Genomic DNA, 16,414 nt, shown 5'->3' on the forward strand with positions numbered 1-16,414 from the left:
GAATATTTCTGTGGGAAGTGTTCACTCAATCATGGCTGAACATTTAGGACTGAAACGTGTTTGCGCCCGATGGATTCCCAAACTCTTGACACTGGAGCAAATGCAGCATCGAGTGGATGTGTGCACAGAATGAAAAGAAAGACTAGAACAAGAAGGCGACTACTTCTTAAAATGCATCATTACAGCAGATGAAGCTTGGTTGTATCACAATGACCCTACAATGAAACAACAAAGCAGTGAATGGAAGCATCCATCTTTGCCTACCCCCAAGAAAGCAAAAACTGTAAAATCGGCTGGTAAAGTTATTACCATAATGTTTTTTGACTATGAAGGCATTGTTTACCAACACACTGTAGAACCTGGGAATGCTGTAAATGGCTCATACTATGCTATTTACAGAAACCATTGATGTTTTACGGACAATGGTACAGCACGTCAAAAGGAAGCGTCCATTGCTGAAGAATGGCTTCTTATTGCACCACAATAATGCAAGGCCACATATTGCTGGTGGTGTAGTGGACGTTTTGCAGAAGAACAACATAGATATCCTACCATACCCTCCATACAGTCCTGATCTCGCACCGTGCAATTTCTGGCTGTTTCCTCAGCTCAAGAAACCACTAAGAGGCCGCCATTTCGAAAGCAACAAAGCATGTGTAAAAGCTGCGAAGGCGGTTTGAAAGAACTCTCAGAAAACGGACTTTCACGTGTGTTTAAGAAGTGGACACAATGTTGGGACAAATGCATCGCGTTTCGCGGTAGTTACTTCAAAAAAGATGTAAATGATGACGATTAAAGGTAATCTGTTTTCTGTATAAATATAGTCTTATAACTTATTGAACAGCCTCTGTACATGAATCGAGGTTAGTACTCGTATTGATTGAATTTATATCTTTTCTTCCTTTATAAATAGGATAATTTAGATAAAACATCTTGACATCAACATGTCAGATGATAATCCAGTTATACTTAAGTTCCATTGCATGGAAAAAGTAGAGATCTATTCTGGACCATGAAGACTTCCACCAAATTTTCTGTTCCAGACCCTCTGTTTGAATTGAAATAATGTTACCTGGAATTGGGATATGTGGTTAAAATTCAAACAAGCAGTAAAGCAGAATATGATGGAATGGGTAAAGGAACAGGTTTTCTTCGAAAGGAAAAAGTTGAAAGATCTGTATAAAGAGAGAAGCTGGTTTGTAACAAACCAGCTTCTTAATGGTATAGCAGTAGCAATGGTATAGAAAGTAGCAACATCATTAGAAACACTAACATAGAGATAGAACTGGAAAGGCAGAAACAAGTAGAAGAAAGAAATTTTAAGATAAGAATACAGTAGCACTTAGCAGATAGCCCTTCAGCTGCATTCTTCAATAGCCAATTCACTAAATTCCACAAGTAATAGACTATCACTCATATCTGCGTTGATGGTGAAGGCATGTCCACTACACAAGACATCCTGGACTCCTTTCAAAAACACTAAAAAATCTGTTTGAAGACAATAGTACTGTTGGAAATTATAACTCTTGGAACATTAATGGCTTTCCTGTTCATATCCAAGATGGGCTAGACAGGCCCATTATAGCATGCTGAAGTTCTACAGCCTATAAAGAATGCCAGACAAGAAAATCCCAAGTCCCTGATGGTCTAGAAATAGAAATTTACTGTGAGGCCTGGGATTTTATTCTTCCCATTCTAGTTATACTGTTTAATTCTTTTCTCTCATCAGGACACATACCAAGTGAATTTGTAGCAAGCCATATCGTCTTCCAAAACCTAATAGAGAACACTTCTTAATCAGCAGCTGGAGATCAATTTCTCTTTCTAATACTGACTACAAGATATTTTTCTGCATTATCAATAACAGGCTCAAAGTGGGAATTTGATACATAATTAAAAGCACACAGGTGTATGGAGTTCTAGGCTGAACAGTAGAATTTAATCTATTTTTGTTATGTGATCTAATCTGCTTAATACACAAAAAAAGTAGTCGATGGCAGTACTATCAGCAGACCTTACTCAAGTATTTGATAATGTCCAGCATCCCTTTGTGTTCTGTATCCTCCAACAAATTGGTGTAGGCCAAAAGCTGCTATCCATTATCAAAGGAGCCTATGCCACTTCAACTACCCACCTCCTGGTTAATGGGCTACTGTCAGACCCAGTCAAAATTTGAAAAGTAGTCATTCAAGGTTGTTCTCTTAGTCCATTGCTTTTTGCATTGGTGCTTGAACCTTTCTTGCAGGAAGTCAACAATACACATGATGTGTGAGGAATAACAGTTTCTTCAACTGTGAAGGACAATAAGGTATTAGTATATGCTGATTTGAAGAATAATGATTCCATATGAATATTTTTTTGGTATTTTGGCAAAGTTCAGCAAGATCAGTGGATTATCTGCTAATGCAGACAAGACAAAATTAAAAGTTTTTGGAAAGCGGAGTCTTGGACGCATTCCTTTTGGACTAACCCATAAGAGAGAATCCCTCATTATACTTGGAATTCCCTTCTCCACTTACTCAATATTACCAGTTCAAGAACTTATACATAAGAACTTTGAAACCTTAATAAAATAAAAGCACAGTACTCAAAGCCATAATCTTTCCTGCTCAGTTGTACATAATAAATATTAGATATCACAGAAGCTGAAGAAAAGCAATTATATAGTAAGCATGTGCATTTTTTTTTGGTCCAGCTGATACTTCTTCTTCTTCTACGCATTATTCCCGCTTCCTATGCAGGGTCCGCGTGTTACTTAGATGCGACTTCTTGTTAGTACTACTCCCAACCGACCCGTCGCCTGGTCTGCCGCTGGGGGGGGGATATATTTTTGACTGTAGAGGCGTATGTTCACGGGCCGGTTTGCCTGTTTTGCGGGATGAAAAACGCCAGATAAAGTGGCGGAAAAAACCCTACTGACCGCGCCCAAGACCGGCTAACTTGGCTATGCCTGAGGAAGATCCTCAAATTCCTCACGTCTACAACGGGAATCGAACCTGGGACACTCCTTCCCCAGGCATATGGTTGCAAAGCGCAAAGCCACTAGGCTAACCGTGCGGTCTTGGTCCAGCTGATACCAAGAAGTTAAAAAGAAATTTCTTCAACTATCAAAGAAGCATGGAGGATTTGGACTTCCAGTCTTAAAATTCTGCTATTTAAGCAATACAGCTTCAAAAATCCATAACATATTGCAGACATCACACATGTGCAGACCTTCTCCTATACTACCTGGGTTTTCATCTTCCCTTGTTTGGAGTAAATGATTATAAAGGTCCAAAAGCTGAGATGGTTCCTGAATACTACAACACTCTGTGCTTAACTTTAAGACTGCTACAACACTCTGGCATTGGCATTCTTTCTATTAAAAAAAAAGTAAAATTTAATATAAAAAAGTATAATAGAAATTTTTAATCTATTTTGCTGCAAACTTCCACAGCTGGATACCGACAACAATACTTTGTTTCATAACTTATTCAAGTTCTAAAGATACCCTAACAGGAGGGATCTTGCTTGGAGAATTGCATATGGCCGCCTTCCAGTTAATGCTATCAAATGGAGGCACTTTAACATCAGAGATTCAGTCAGTGACATCCGTTACTGATTGGAAACAGTAGAACATGCGTTCTCTTGCCCTGCATATTTGGAACAGATTATGTAATGTGTTGGGCATTCCATTACTTACAACAGAACAGGTTATTTGCTGTACCCACCACCTCTCAGCAGTGGGAAGAGAATTTTGATTATTATTATAATTAATGAATTAAAATAACATTTATGAGGTTATTAAGAAACACGGATTTCAAAACCAACAATATGACATCCAAATGCTTTATAATATTGTATTGTGGGAATTTTATTGTTCAGTCAGACGATTTTTGTATTTAGAAAAAAGCATTCTGGGAGATGTCAAATTTTTGACTAGATAGTGTAGACCACCCACGTTATGCAATGTTCACCACGGTGAGATGAAATTCTGTCCATTTTTGCTGTGAGAAGTTTTTTAAATGGTTACATCCACTTAATTCAATGTAATCTTATGATCAATCACAGGGATAGCTGGAGATTCATCCTAGACAGAGAAAGCCAACTCAAGGTGGTTAACTCAGTAAGACTAACCACCTGGGTATCAGTCATCTTTGTGCATTAGTTTCTTTTGTTGTTTTGGTTGTTGATCTATATGAGATTGGTGAAAATGAAATCTAATAGCCTTTGGCTATGTGATGATTATATAAAAGAGCTGAGGTCTTTTCTCTATCTCTCATACTGTCTATCTGTACTATCAGGCTTTCTTGCATCCTTATATTAACTACTCTAGGCCTATGATGAGCATTCTTTTACTTTTTCACCTCAGTAAAGGTTGAAACCAGTCTGGGTAGTGGCCCTTTCCATTATGCATGTCCGTAAGGATATGTGCATTGCATTATGGGATACTAAGGTAATTGATATGAGGGCATTAGCTTCTATATACAAGTAGCCCAGTTGTGAAGTTGCTTCATGTGCAAACTCTGTCTGCGTACTCTTGGATAAAGGATGAAACCAAGAATATGATTTCATGGCATCTTTAATTTCTAGTATTACCAAGTTAAAAAACTTTCAACATAATGGTAGTTGGTATTCATTATATCATTCAGCAATCTGTTGTGAACTTGAATATGGTCCATTGTGCTAAAGCCACTTCGAAAGCTTACCTGTAATTGTGGTTGTGCTAGGTCTAGAGTTACACAAAGCCTACGAACCAAACTTCTGTATACATTTTGTAAACCATTCATAGTAGACTTATGGGGGCAGTAGTTCATCAATTCTTCTACTTCACCTTTTTTGTTTATCAGTATAAAGGTAACCTTTTTTCCATGTTCTTTTTATATAATTTTTCTTTAGACATAAGGTAAAGAGTTTTGCTGAGATTTTATAGATTATTTCTCCGCTTTCTTTTAGAAGTTCATCTATAACTCCATCCTCACCTGCAGCTTTTCCATTTTGAAAGCTTTGGATTCCCCACATAACTTTGTAGTATGTGTATGCAGACACACACACACACAACATTGTATATATCGTTGTATACGTATTTGTATATTTATATATGTATATGCATGTATTTTATATATCGTGTGTGTATTCCTGAAGATGACTTTGATATAAAAGTCGAAACATCCAATGTTATTTTAATTTTAATTAAAGTAAGTTCTATAACGTGGTAGTATGTCTCCATAATTATTCATAATGATTGCTGATCCCTGAAAGAAAGAATTGTCATAAGTTGTGGGGATTTCTTCATTTAGGTATACTGGAGAGGGTACAGTCTATTGATGATGTATCCCAACAGTTAATAAACTATGAAGATAAAGCTAGAGAAGTCAGGCATGCTTTACAAAGGACTGAAGACAAAATGATTTCTCTAAATTCTTTAGGGGATGGATCTAGGGATCCCAAACTTTTAGAGAGAACTAAAGTAAGTTATATTTTTCATCTCACAATTTCATTCGTGATGAACTAATTTATGTAATTTATGTAAAAACTTTTATTTAATAAAGTAGAAAAAAGAAACAAATTTCAGAGTAATTAGTTTTTCTATTTTAGACTTCTAAGATACTTCTGACTGTAACAATCCACCTAGATATTTGTATTATATACCTTTATTTTGTCATTTTTGATATTAAACACCTGTCTGAGTAACTTTTTTTTCCCCCCATTCTGTTTAAGTGACTTCACCAGCTGAGATTAGATCTGCTAACTCACTAGTGTATCTAGCTGTGCAAGGTTTCTTACTGATAGCATTTTAAATATGAGATCTGTTCATTTCCAGAACTCTCATATACATGGTCTCCAGGCTCTGATCTGATCAAGGGTTTTATTTCTAACTGAGCCCTCAGATCCATAAGTTAAAATTGGTTTAATGCTATCTTTTATAAAGCTAGTGGTGTTTTGATTAATTTTCATCATATTTCATATTAATTCATTTGCTTAATTTCCCATGTTTTGCTTAATGTTAACTATTTCCATATATAATTTGCCATCTTCACTAAAAATTCTGCCTAAATAGCTAAAATGTTCTATGACTTTGCTATTCAGTATTTAAGTGATATTTTTAGTGTTCTGACATGGTTTCTTAGTATTTTCTTTTTATTGCTGATTTTTAATACCAAATTTGTTACAGTAATTATATTCAGTTCAGTTATGGAATCCTACAGATTTGTACCGGATTTAATTGACTCTGAAATTATCAGCAGAAAGTAAAGAGCTGATGTTACCACCTCTGATTTTAATATCAGTTTTAAGGTTAATTTTTTTTTCATTATATGATCTATATAAATGAATAATATTTGTATGGATGTTATTCATCTGTCTTGTTATTTCAGTCTTACACTTGATTTTACACCAGACCATTTTCCTGTGCTTCTTTCAGTTGTAATTGCTGACTTGCTACTTACAAATATGGATTGTATTGTTGCTTGATCTAATATACTATTTACACCATGTAATTGTACTATTACTAACACCATGGTCCAACATAAAGATGTACATAAGTTCACTTGGAGAGAAGATGCAAAAAATGAGAAAAGGTTTTTTTCACTTTGTCATTACTGATAATGATCATGAAAACAGGATAGAGTGTACAGAAGATTTGAAATGGGAAGTGGCCATCACTTATTTCTAACTAGGATAAAAATGATTATAACATTGAAAAGAACAGTATGTTAGAAAGTATTAAAAAATAATGAAAGATTAGCAGCTTTCACAAGTTAACTCTAGACTCAACTATACAAACGTTAATGAAGAAAAATTAGAACAAGATCCAAACCTAGGAGTCTCAGTGGCATACTCTGAAAAAAAAAAAAAAAAAATGGATTGATTCATCCAGGAAGATATGTAGTGTAGTATTCTGCAAGGATAGAAAAAAAAAACAACACCATGGTGGACAATAGCTGTTAAAAAAGCAGTACTGGACAAGAAGATATCATACCAAAAGCATAGCCATCAGATGCCCTAAAATAATACAGAGTAAAATATTAGAGAGCTAAGTTATGCATAAAAGTAGCTAAAAACAAAAGTCATGGGGAAATTACATTAGGAATATAGGAAATAAATATCACGAAGGTTGCAAAATGTTCTGGAGGCTACATAGCTTCGAGAATATTCGGTTAGCATGGCAGGAAGCCATTTGAATAAATTAGTATGGAATAAGAGAAATTAGCCAAAACCAACTTGGAGTATACCAGACAGTGTTCAAACCAGTTTTAAGTTATGGATCTGAGAGTTGGATTAGGTATAAAGCACTTGATCAAAGACTAGAGACCACAGATATGAGAGCTCTGAGAAAAATTAAGTGAGTGAACAGATGCATTAATAGCAGAATCACATTAAAAATAAAGGTGTTAGAAAGGAAGATGACATTATTAACATTCAAGAATGTGTGGGCAGAGCTAATTCAAGATGGTATGCCCACTTAAATAGAATGGGTGAGGAAAGGTTAACAAAGCGGGTGTTTGATATCGAGATTGCAGAAAAGAGATCCAGAGGAAGACTGAGGTCCAGATGGATTGATTTAGTCAGAACTGCCTTAGAAGCACAGAATGTTAGATATGGCAATATTGAAGTAATAGACTAATTTGTAGGAAAATTGTTGACAGGAGATTAATAATAATGTAAATTTATTCATGCAGTGCTACCATAGTAGCTGAACACCCTTTGAGCATACATATCAGGAAACTGATGATAACTGTAGTTTGAAAAAGCTTTTCTAGTGTGATTGTGTGTGTGTGTGTGTGTGTGTGTGTGTGTGTGTGTGTGTGTGTGTGTGTGTGTGTGTGTGTGAGAGAGAGAGAAAATTCAGTTCACCACCACCACCATCATAAAATTCCTGACATTTATCCTCAAGAGGTGTACATTTTTCTCCAAATCAATCTATTACTTGTCAAGACTCTGTCAGATCTTATATTTCTATCTCCCTAAGGCACTTTTTACCATATCAATCCACCTATATCTTGGTCTTCCTGTGGGTCTTTTCCCTGCCAACCTGGCAGAGAACATTTGTTTTGATAATCTTTCCTCTCCCATTCTGTTTAAGTGATCATACCACCTGAGATTAATGCTGCTGACACATTCCTGGATACTAACAATGTCAAGTTCTTTCCTAATATCCTCATTTTTATTATGATATTGCCATTGATTCCATCTGTTCACGCCCTCTAATCTTTCTCAGTACTCTCATATCTGCAGTCTCTAGTCTTTTGTCAAGTGTTTTACTTCTAACCTAGCTCTCAGATCCATAAGTTAAAATTGGTTTGAACACTGTCTTGTATACAGCTAATTTAGTGTTTTGACTAATTTCTTTCTTATTCCATATAAATTTATTCAGTTGACTTCCTACCATACCAGCTTTGTTGATCCTGTTGTTAATTTCCATATTTAATTTACCATCTTCACTAAAAATCATGCCTAAGTAGCCGCAATGTTTTACTTGTGCTATAGTTTCTCCATTCACAATGCAGTTGATATTTTCAATGCTTCTGCCTATTTTCATTGTCTTTGTCTTGTTATTGCTGACCTTTATATTCAGTCTTAAAATATTAAATATGTATGAAGCAAAGATCCTTTTACTCATTCACTCACCTAAATATATCTTAATGTTATGCATGAAGGCATTTGTAACATTTTTAAATTGTTTATAGTGATAAACATTTTATCAATGAAAGAAACACAAACAAAAGTCAACAGTGTAAAATAGCTGTGAATTATCTTGTCTTTCATTTTCAAAACATACTTTTTTTCAGTGCAATATGAGCAGTGTGATCCTATGAAGATTTCTCAAAAGAAATAGAAAATAGCCACAGTAAATACTATTTAGTACAGTCGCACCTAAATGATGACAATCTGCATCTGTATTTTATTGGAGATAGATTCAGTTTCTGTTCAGTTTTATTGACAGTTTATTTCACAAGCTTTACTGATTAGTGATCAACAAGGGCACATCCACTATGGAACAGTATTCTTACACTTGGCAGTTATCAAGTCCATAAACATATTCTATGATTTCTCTTTCAATCTCCAGTCATAAAACCCAACAGCACATTTACCATTAAAGGTAAATTAATTTTTCAATAGGAACTTAAATATTAATGAAAACACAGAAAGCTACTGTTGATTCTTAGTATTAATTTCTTTCTTTCTTTAGAGAATGATTAAGAACTCTTCTTTCTCATATATCCTTTACTTTCCCATTTCTCTCAGCTGATAGATTTTCGTGTGTCTATTGGCTATTCTGTTATCACAATAATATATTCTGTATTTTCAATCACTGTGACGTCATGAGTTCATGCAATGGCGGTCAGGTATCACAACCAGTACAGTCATGGTAGACACAGTACATTTGTCAGTGGCACACTCAAGTTAAAGCTTCCATTTTACTTGATGTCTATTTAATAAACTCAGCAGAAAAATTCCTATAGGTATTTTAGTTCTAACAATGCAAGTAGGTATGTACAATTTACTGATTATTCCGTTTTGCTGCTAAATGAAATGGTGCTTTCTATTGGTTACCTTAATGTGAGGTGTGTTTAGACATAATGACCTCACTAGTCATCTGCAGATATCAAACCTACAAGTTCTGCTGCTGCATTCTGTTTAGATTGTATCACACATACATACATACAGTTGAACATCTCAAAAATCTTATCAACATAATGATATCCTCATTTTCCTTTCATTCTCCTTCAATAATGAAACTTAAGAAATAAAATTTGACTGTAGACTAATTATGTAAAAATGTTTAAACAAAGTCAAACATCTTTTCTGTATCTGAAATATTGATATATACTCCTGATTGCATTCTTCTTTGAATATTTTCTATCACCATTCTATCACTGTATATTTTGCACTGCTCGACAAAATTGACAAAACAGTTAGAAAATGTGGTGTAACTTGAGCATTTGGTGATGAAGCAGTACAAATTGATGGGTTGGTGTATAGTAGAATAACAATGAAATGAGGAAACAGTAAGAAGTTTTCTCAAATAAAATAAACTTGAGTGACATTTAATACAAACGGATCAATAATTAATAACTTAACACGTATAAAACCAACAGTAATAACTCTAATGAATTAAAGTTACGAATATTTCGTACTGAAAGTAACAGTACATCATCAGTGCAGAACAAACAGTTAAAGGAATGGAATACAAAGTACAGAACAGTCGGTGGATTACCAATGAAAATTGTTGCCATATGCCAGAAAATTAATAAATTATTATTAAATAATTCTTAAAAAACTATTTCATTGATGGTTGCATAAGATAAGAATCTCCCAAACTTTTTTTTTTGGGGGGGAGAGTCATTTCGATTCTAATTCAGCCGATGTAAAAGGGCTTTCTGACTTACTTTAAAAAGGTGTTCATATTTAAACCTGCATCTGTGGAGAAGACAAGCTTTATCCCACTGGATATTATGTTTAGTGTCAATGCTATGTTGTGCTAGACCAGATTTATGAGGTTTCCTGTATTCGATATAATACTAATGTTCCTTCATTCTTTTTTCCACAAAATGGTCTGTTTGTCCAAAGTATGTTAAATTACATTCACATGGTACACACCAGCTAATGATAGAGGTGCAGTTTGTCTTTTGTAGATGGCAACAAGTGATAAATTTTGTTGATAGAAAATATGTGGGAATAAGATGATACTTCTTCAAAATTCTGCCAATAGGTTCTGAGATGTCTGAAATATAAGGAATTGGAACTCTGCGGTCTGTTGAAGAATTCTGAGGTGTTGGAACATAGGAGTCAATTATCTGCTGGATTTGGTTAGGGTTGTAACCATTAGATTCTATTAAATTTTTTTATAGTGAAAAGTTCTTGCTGTAAGCTTTATGTGCTCAATTAATTAAAGATTTGATAATGCCGATTTTTTGAGAGGTGTGATGAGCAGACTTTTAATGAATGTATCTGCCAGTAAAGGTAGGTTTTCGATAGCCACTTGCTGACAAAGTACCAGAGGATATGTGTGTAAGGAGGATGTCCAATAATGGTAAACTACCAGATTTTTCTTTTTCCATGGTGAACTGAATGTGTGGGTGAAGGCTTATTTATCTGTTGTAGAAATGTGATAAGTTCCTCTTAAGCATGTGTCCAAATAGCAAAGACATCATCGACATAACAAAACCAAAGAGAGGGTTGGGGATGAATGGATGAAAACAAGGTTCCAGATGTTTCAAAAAATAGTTGCCAAAGGTAGAGACAGAGGGTTACCCATGGCAGTACCTTCAACTTGTTTGTAGATCTTGTTTTTCCAGCTGAAATATCCTGAATGTATAACAAATTCAAAAATCTTTGCAATATCCAGAGGGTAATCATCAAATAGTAAGTTGATAGTGTCAACTAATTGGTAAAATAATATTGGTAAAAAGGGAAACAATATCAAAACTGACTAACAAGTCAGACTCTTTGATATGAACATCCTTGATTTGTTCAAGAAAATGTGTCGAATTTTTGATAAATGATCTAGAATGTCCAGTAAGAGAAGTTAATGAGCGTGACAAAAATTTAACAATTCGATAAGTGGGAGAGTCATACAATTCATGATGGGTCTTACTGGATAAAAGACAAACTGGCACCTCTGTCATTAGCTGGTGTGCACCATGTAAATGTAATTTATCATACTTTGGACAAGCAGGCCGTTCTGTGGAAAAAAGAATGAAGGAATATCAGTATTATATCGAATACATGAAACCTCATAAATCTGGTCTAGCACAACATAGCATTGACACTAAAGATAATATTCAGTGGGATAAAGTGTCTCTTCTCCACAGATGCAGGTTTAAATATGAATGCCGTGTTAAAGAAAGTTGCGAAACTCTTTTACATCGGCTGAATTTGAATTGAAATGACTGTCTGTCTCTCCCAGCTTGTCTGATTAAGCTTGTCTTCTCCACAGATGAAGATTCTGTTCAGGAGATTCTCATCTTATGCAACCATCAATAAAATAGTTTTTACAAATTATTTAATAATATTTTATTAATATTAATCTTCTGGCACGCAGCAACAATTTGATTGGTAATCCAGCGACTGTTCTGTACTTTGTATTCCATTTCTTTAACTGTTTGTTCTACACTGATAATGTACTGTTACTTTCAGTATGAAATAATTGTACCTTTAATTTATTAAAGTTACTACTGTTGGTTTTGTATGTGTTAAGTTTTTAATTTTAATTATGCCACAGGTACCTCTAAAGAAAAGGATCAATGAAACTTGTCTTGCATTTTTGCAGATGGAATGAAGTGAATTGTTCATCTGCTTTCATGTCATACTTAGAAGACAGCCTATAGTTAATGACCTTCAAGGAATCAGCTGAAATCATATGCTCTCAAGGTACCTTTGACAGAAACCAGAGCCTTAACCTACATGACATTTAAAGTTCATTATATGCCTTTGTGATATATCAGATCTCTGTTATCCTAGTAGCCAGCTAAAATATGTTGGCAACAATGTGAACAGCTTATTCTAATACATGCCAAACGATTCTTGTGGGTAATCATGTTGTTCACAAAAATAACTTGTGGAGTTTTTATTGTATATCTGTTCGTTCTTCTTAATTTCGTGAGTCAAATCACATATCTCAGAGTTCTGGGATTCTTTCTTTTATTTTCAAAATTTGGTTCTTAATGTTTTCTTATAACATTTTTTACATATAGGCTTTGCATAATTTTAGAAATAATATAATGTAATTTTATTGGTCAGAAGTGAATCTTTCAAATTTAAACTTATTTTCTCCATTCAGATTTAAGTAAATGACATTTAAGCAAACTTCTCTTTTGTTGATTAAATGGATCTATTCAGTTTTTCATTTTTTTAACTTAATGTGAAGTACTTAATAAAAAAAAAAAAAAAAGTGGATCTTTGCAACTGAAGTTCATTTGCCAAGATGAAATTAAATACTTCATAAATAAATGACAAGAAATATTTATCACTTTAAATAACACACACACAGTCCATTCAAAATATTGTGACCACTGTCCTAATACAGGGTGTTCGGGATAAATTTGACATATTTATAATTAATTATATTTTTCCGTAAGTTACATGTATTAACACACACTTCTCTTCATTTAAAAGTTTGGACCCTTCTTCATTCATATACAAGATGTCAGAAAGGATGGATAGCTGGAACCCACCTGAATCATGGAAGAGAATAACTTGTATCATGATGATTCGTGCCCGCCATCAAAATAAGGATATTACGACTGCTGCCCAATGCTCCCTGAATACAGTAAAAACAATCAGGCATGAACTAGAGACTTGCAATGGTGACTACGAGGATGTAGCAAGAAGAAAGATCCCTAGCAGACGATCTGATTGCGTTCGTACAGCAGAATTCCTCGCAAATCTGCAGGAACAGGTGTTGAAGAACCCTGGCATTGGAATTCGGGCTTTGTTCGTGGAGTTGCTAACTGTAGTCAAGCCCTGGATAACAAGGGTAGCCAATGGTAGGCCGTATGTATGGCAGCAGGATTCGACCCCTTGCCACACCTCTGGGAAAAGTCAAAAATGGTTGTCTGAAAATTTCTACGACTTCACCAGTCCAAATGTTTGGCCTCCAAACTCCCCAGACCTTAACCCCATGGATTATTTTGTATGGGGCGCAGTTGAAAAAGACACCAATCGCACTTCCAGTAATACAAAAGCCCAGTTAATGGATAAAATTAAAACAGTTTTTGCGGCCCTTCCCAGGGAGACTGTAGCATCAGCTTGTTCGAGGTTCCGAAGCAGAATTGAAGCTGTGATCGATGCTAATGGTGGTTATTTTGAGTAAATCTTGTTGATAGTATTGTAATTAACTCTGCCTGTAATGTTTTTTTGTCAATTCATTAAATTTAATAGATACAAAGAAGATTTTCTTTTTCCTTACGAAACTGTCAAATTTATCCCGAACACCCTGTATATTATCTTCTTGCTACCAGGATTACAACTATGCAGTGTGGAATGGCTGCTGTAAAATCTTTTGAATGTTTCAGGAGGTATGCTTTCCCATGTCATTAGGATTGCTTCCTGTATATCTGTGAGTGTTTGGGGTAGAAGATTCAAATGTCAGATCTCTGAATCCGCATAATCTGAGCGATGTTCTATGTGATTCATATCTGGTTAATGCAGCAGCCATGTTTGTATACCTAGGAGTTACTTGCATTTTTGGTAGCCCACTCTTAAACAGTATAAACAATGTGGCACAACACATGTTCCTACTGGAACAGCAGATTTGAAGCTCCTTGGAGATAGATATGCAGAATGAATAGATCTACTAGATTAGCTACAATGAATAGGTAGTTTCCTATGTTCATAGCATATCTTACAGGTATCAGGGCTCCAAGAGATTCCTAGGAAAACATTACCCATACCATAGTACTATTGCCTTCTGACTCTCTGGACCATGAGATCGAAGTGATTTCTCTTATCTCCCCCCCCCCCCCCCACCTCCAGGTTTTCACCTACCCTTGACCTCTCATCCACCTAGCGTAAATGGAAAAAAGATTCATCTGAAAAGGAAACATTTTTTTCCTGATCTTTGGGTGTCCAATGACATCTCTCAGATATAAACTGTACTTGTAGTTGATTAACTGTAACCATGCGTACCTTCATTTGGAGTCTATCTCTGAGACCTATATGGAGGGGATACAGAAGAGGAGATACATGGTCAGCTGTGGAATTTTAATTTGACAATTTTGCAGTTTTTGTTTATTGGTGTGCACATGATGGGGCTGATGTGATGTGTGTAGCTACAATTGGCTCAGTGACTGCTGTTCTGCCTAGTATCCTCTCACTCTTGGAACACCTTAAATGCAGCACTGTGGAAACAGCTTTATAGTATTGGCAGTTTCCTAGATACTGTCACCCTTCAACTAGTTCCCTACAATCATGCCTATTTTTGAAATCCATCAGATTATGAAATTTGCAAATATGGATCAGCATCTTAAACTGAATAGTACATCACACACTCCTGGCATCACACGAACTGCTGTGATTTGTGTGACGCCTGATATGATGAAATTATCAATTTTTAAATAATGGGTAGTCATATGATACCTTGAATGGACTCATTTCTCACTCTTTTTCTGTATGCCCTGCACTTTGTTGCCAGGCATAATATCTACTTATTATAATTTTGCACTGATGACGTTTCATATATATATATATATATATGAGATTGACTTTGTGTTTCATATTATGAAGATTAATAATATTATTAGCATTAGATATTGTATACTTTTGAATGTCACTCAGTTTGATTTATTTATCATGCTTTATTAAGGTTTCTTAATAAAATAACTCTTAATAAATAAATATTCCTTTAGTCACTGCTGACTGAAGCAGATGCCACTGGACGGCAGCTTGATTATTTGAAGGACACTGCCACAAGATTAATTGCTGAAGCATCCAAAAAAACAGATACTTCACATATATCAGATGAAGTAGAAGACTTGAAGAGACGGCATCAACAACTCGTAAATAATCTGGAAGATCGATGTGCTGATCTTGAATCTGCATGTGAAATAGTTGCTCAGTTTGGTGTAAGTGTATTTTTAAAAAGAGAGAAGAATTAAACTTTTTGCTTTCTTATTTTAAATGTTTGGATGATATTCTTTTTTTGTGCCCAGATGTATGTTTTAATATTCTTTCCCTTCCTCAACTTCCAAGAACTTTTTTTTTTTATTTCATTGTTCTTATTTCTATTAAATAATTTTTGCAAGTGGCTATCCCCATAAGCATTTTGTTGTGTCATATCAGAGTTGCAGTGAGAATAAGGCATAAAAAAAAAGTAAAGATGTAATTATCTAGAGGATTTTGTGTAAATTTGAGTTTAGATCTGAACAAATGTATATTAGAAAGACTAAGGATTATGGTGCAGAAAGATACATAAATACAAAATTAGAAAGGCAATCTTCCAATGTATTGATAATCTGTAGATTATGAAATAAAGTCAAAATATAGTAATTTCCAATTTATAAATTAAGCCCATTTTACAGAGATCAGTAAGGAAGTTACAGCTTTACTGTTTGCATTTTTGCATTTATTTTATTTTTATTTATTATTATTTTTTAAATTTTGGGTCCATTTCTAAGGTTAGTTTATTGGAGTAGCAGTGCATACCTTACTAAGAAATAGTGATTATAAAACAAGATGACTTCCCATTGCCTTTCTTTCCCAACAGTAAGTATTTTATATTTGTTAATGTGGGTTCACAGGAATGAGTGGTTTGTCTGTTTTGAGTGATGAAAAACTTGAGTTTTTCATCTTTCAAAACAGACCAACCCATCTTCATATGAGCCAGGCACCTTTGATTGAAGAGCCCTGTTAAATGTTCTATGCATCATAAACAGGATCTGAACCCAAACCCTTCCAACCAAAGGGCTCCATCGAAACCCTGAGCTACAGA

The 16,414-nt window shown here is 34.8% G+C and overlaps 1 protein-coding gene across 1 annotated transcript in view; it reads left to right on the forward strand.

Moving 5' to 3' along the window:
* shot (dystonin-like protein short stop) overlaps nucleotides 1–16,414 on the forward strand; it is a 1,304,552-nt gene that overhangs the window by 720,422 nt on the left and 567,716 nt on the right. The window contains exons 51-52 of the mRNA XM_090402172.1: nucleotides 5,280–5,449; nucleotides 15,333–15,548. Of these exons, the coding sequence (XP_090258298.1) occupies nucleotides 5,280–5,449; nucleotides 15,333–15,548 (386 nt within the window). The remainder of the gene's footprint in view (nucleotides 1–5,279; nucleotides 5,450–15,332; nucleotides 15,549–16,414) is intronic.

Source organism: Typopeltis vanoorti, chromosome 12 (assembly GCF_054136105.1).
Source record: "Typopeltis vanoorti isolate ZY-2024b chromosome 12, IOZ_Tvanoo_1.0, whole genome shotgun sequence".
In the NCBI taxonomy this organism is placed as follows: domain Eukaryota; kingdom Metazoa; phylum Arthropoda; class Arachnida; order Uropygi; family Thelyphonidae; genus Typopeltis; species Typopeltis vanoorti.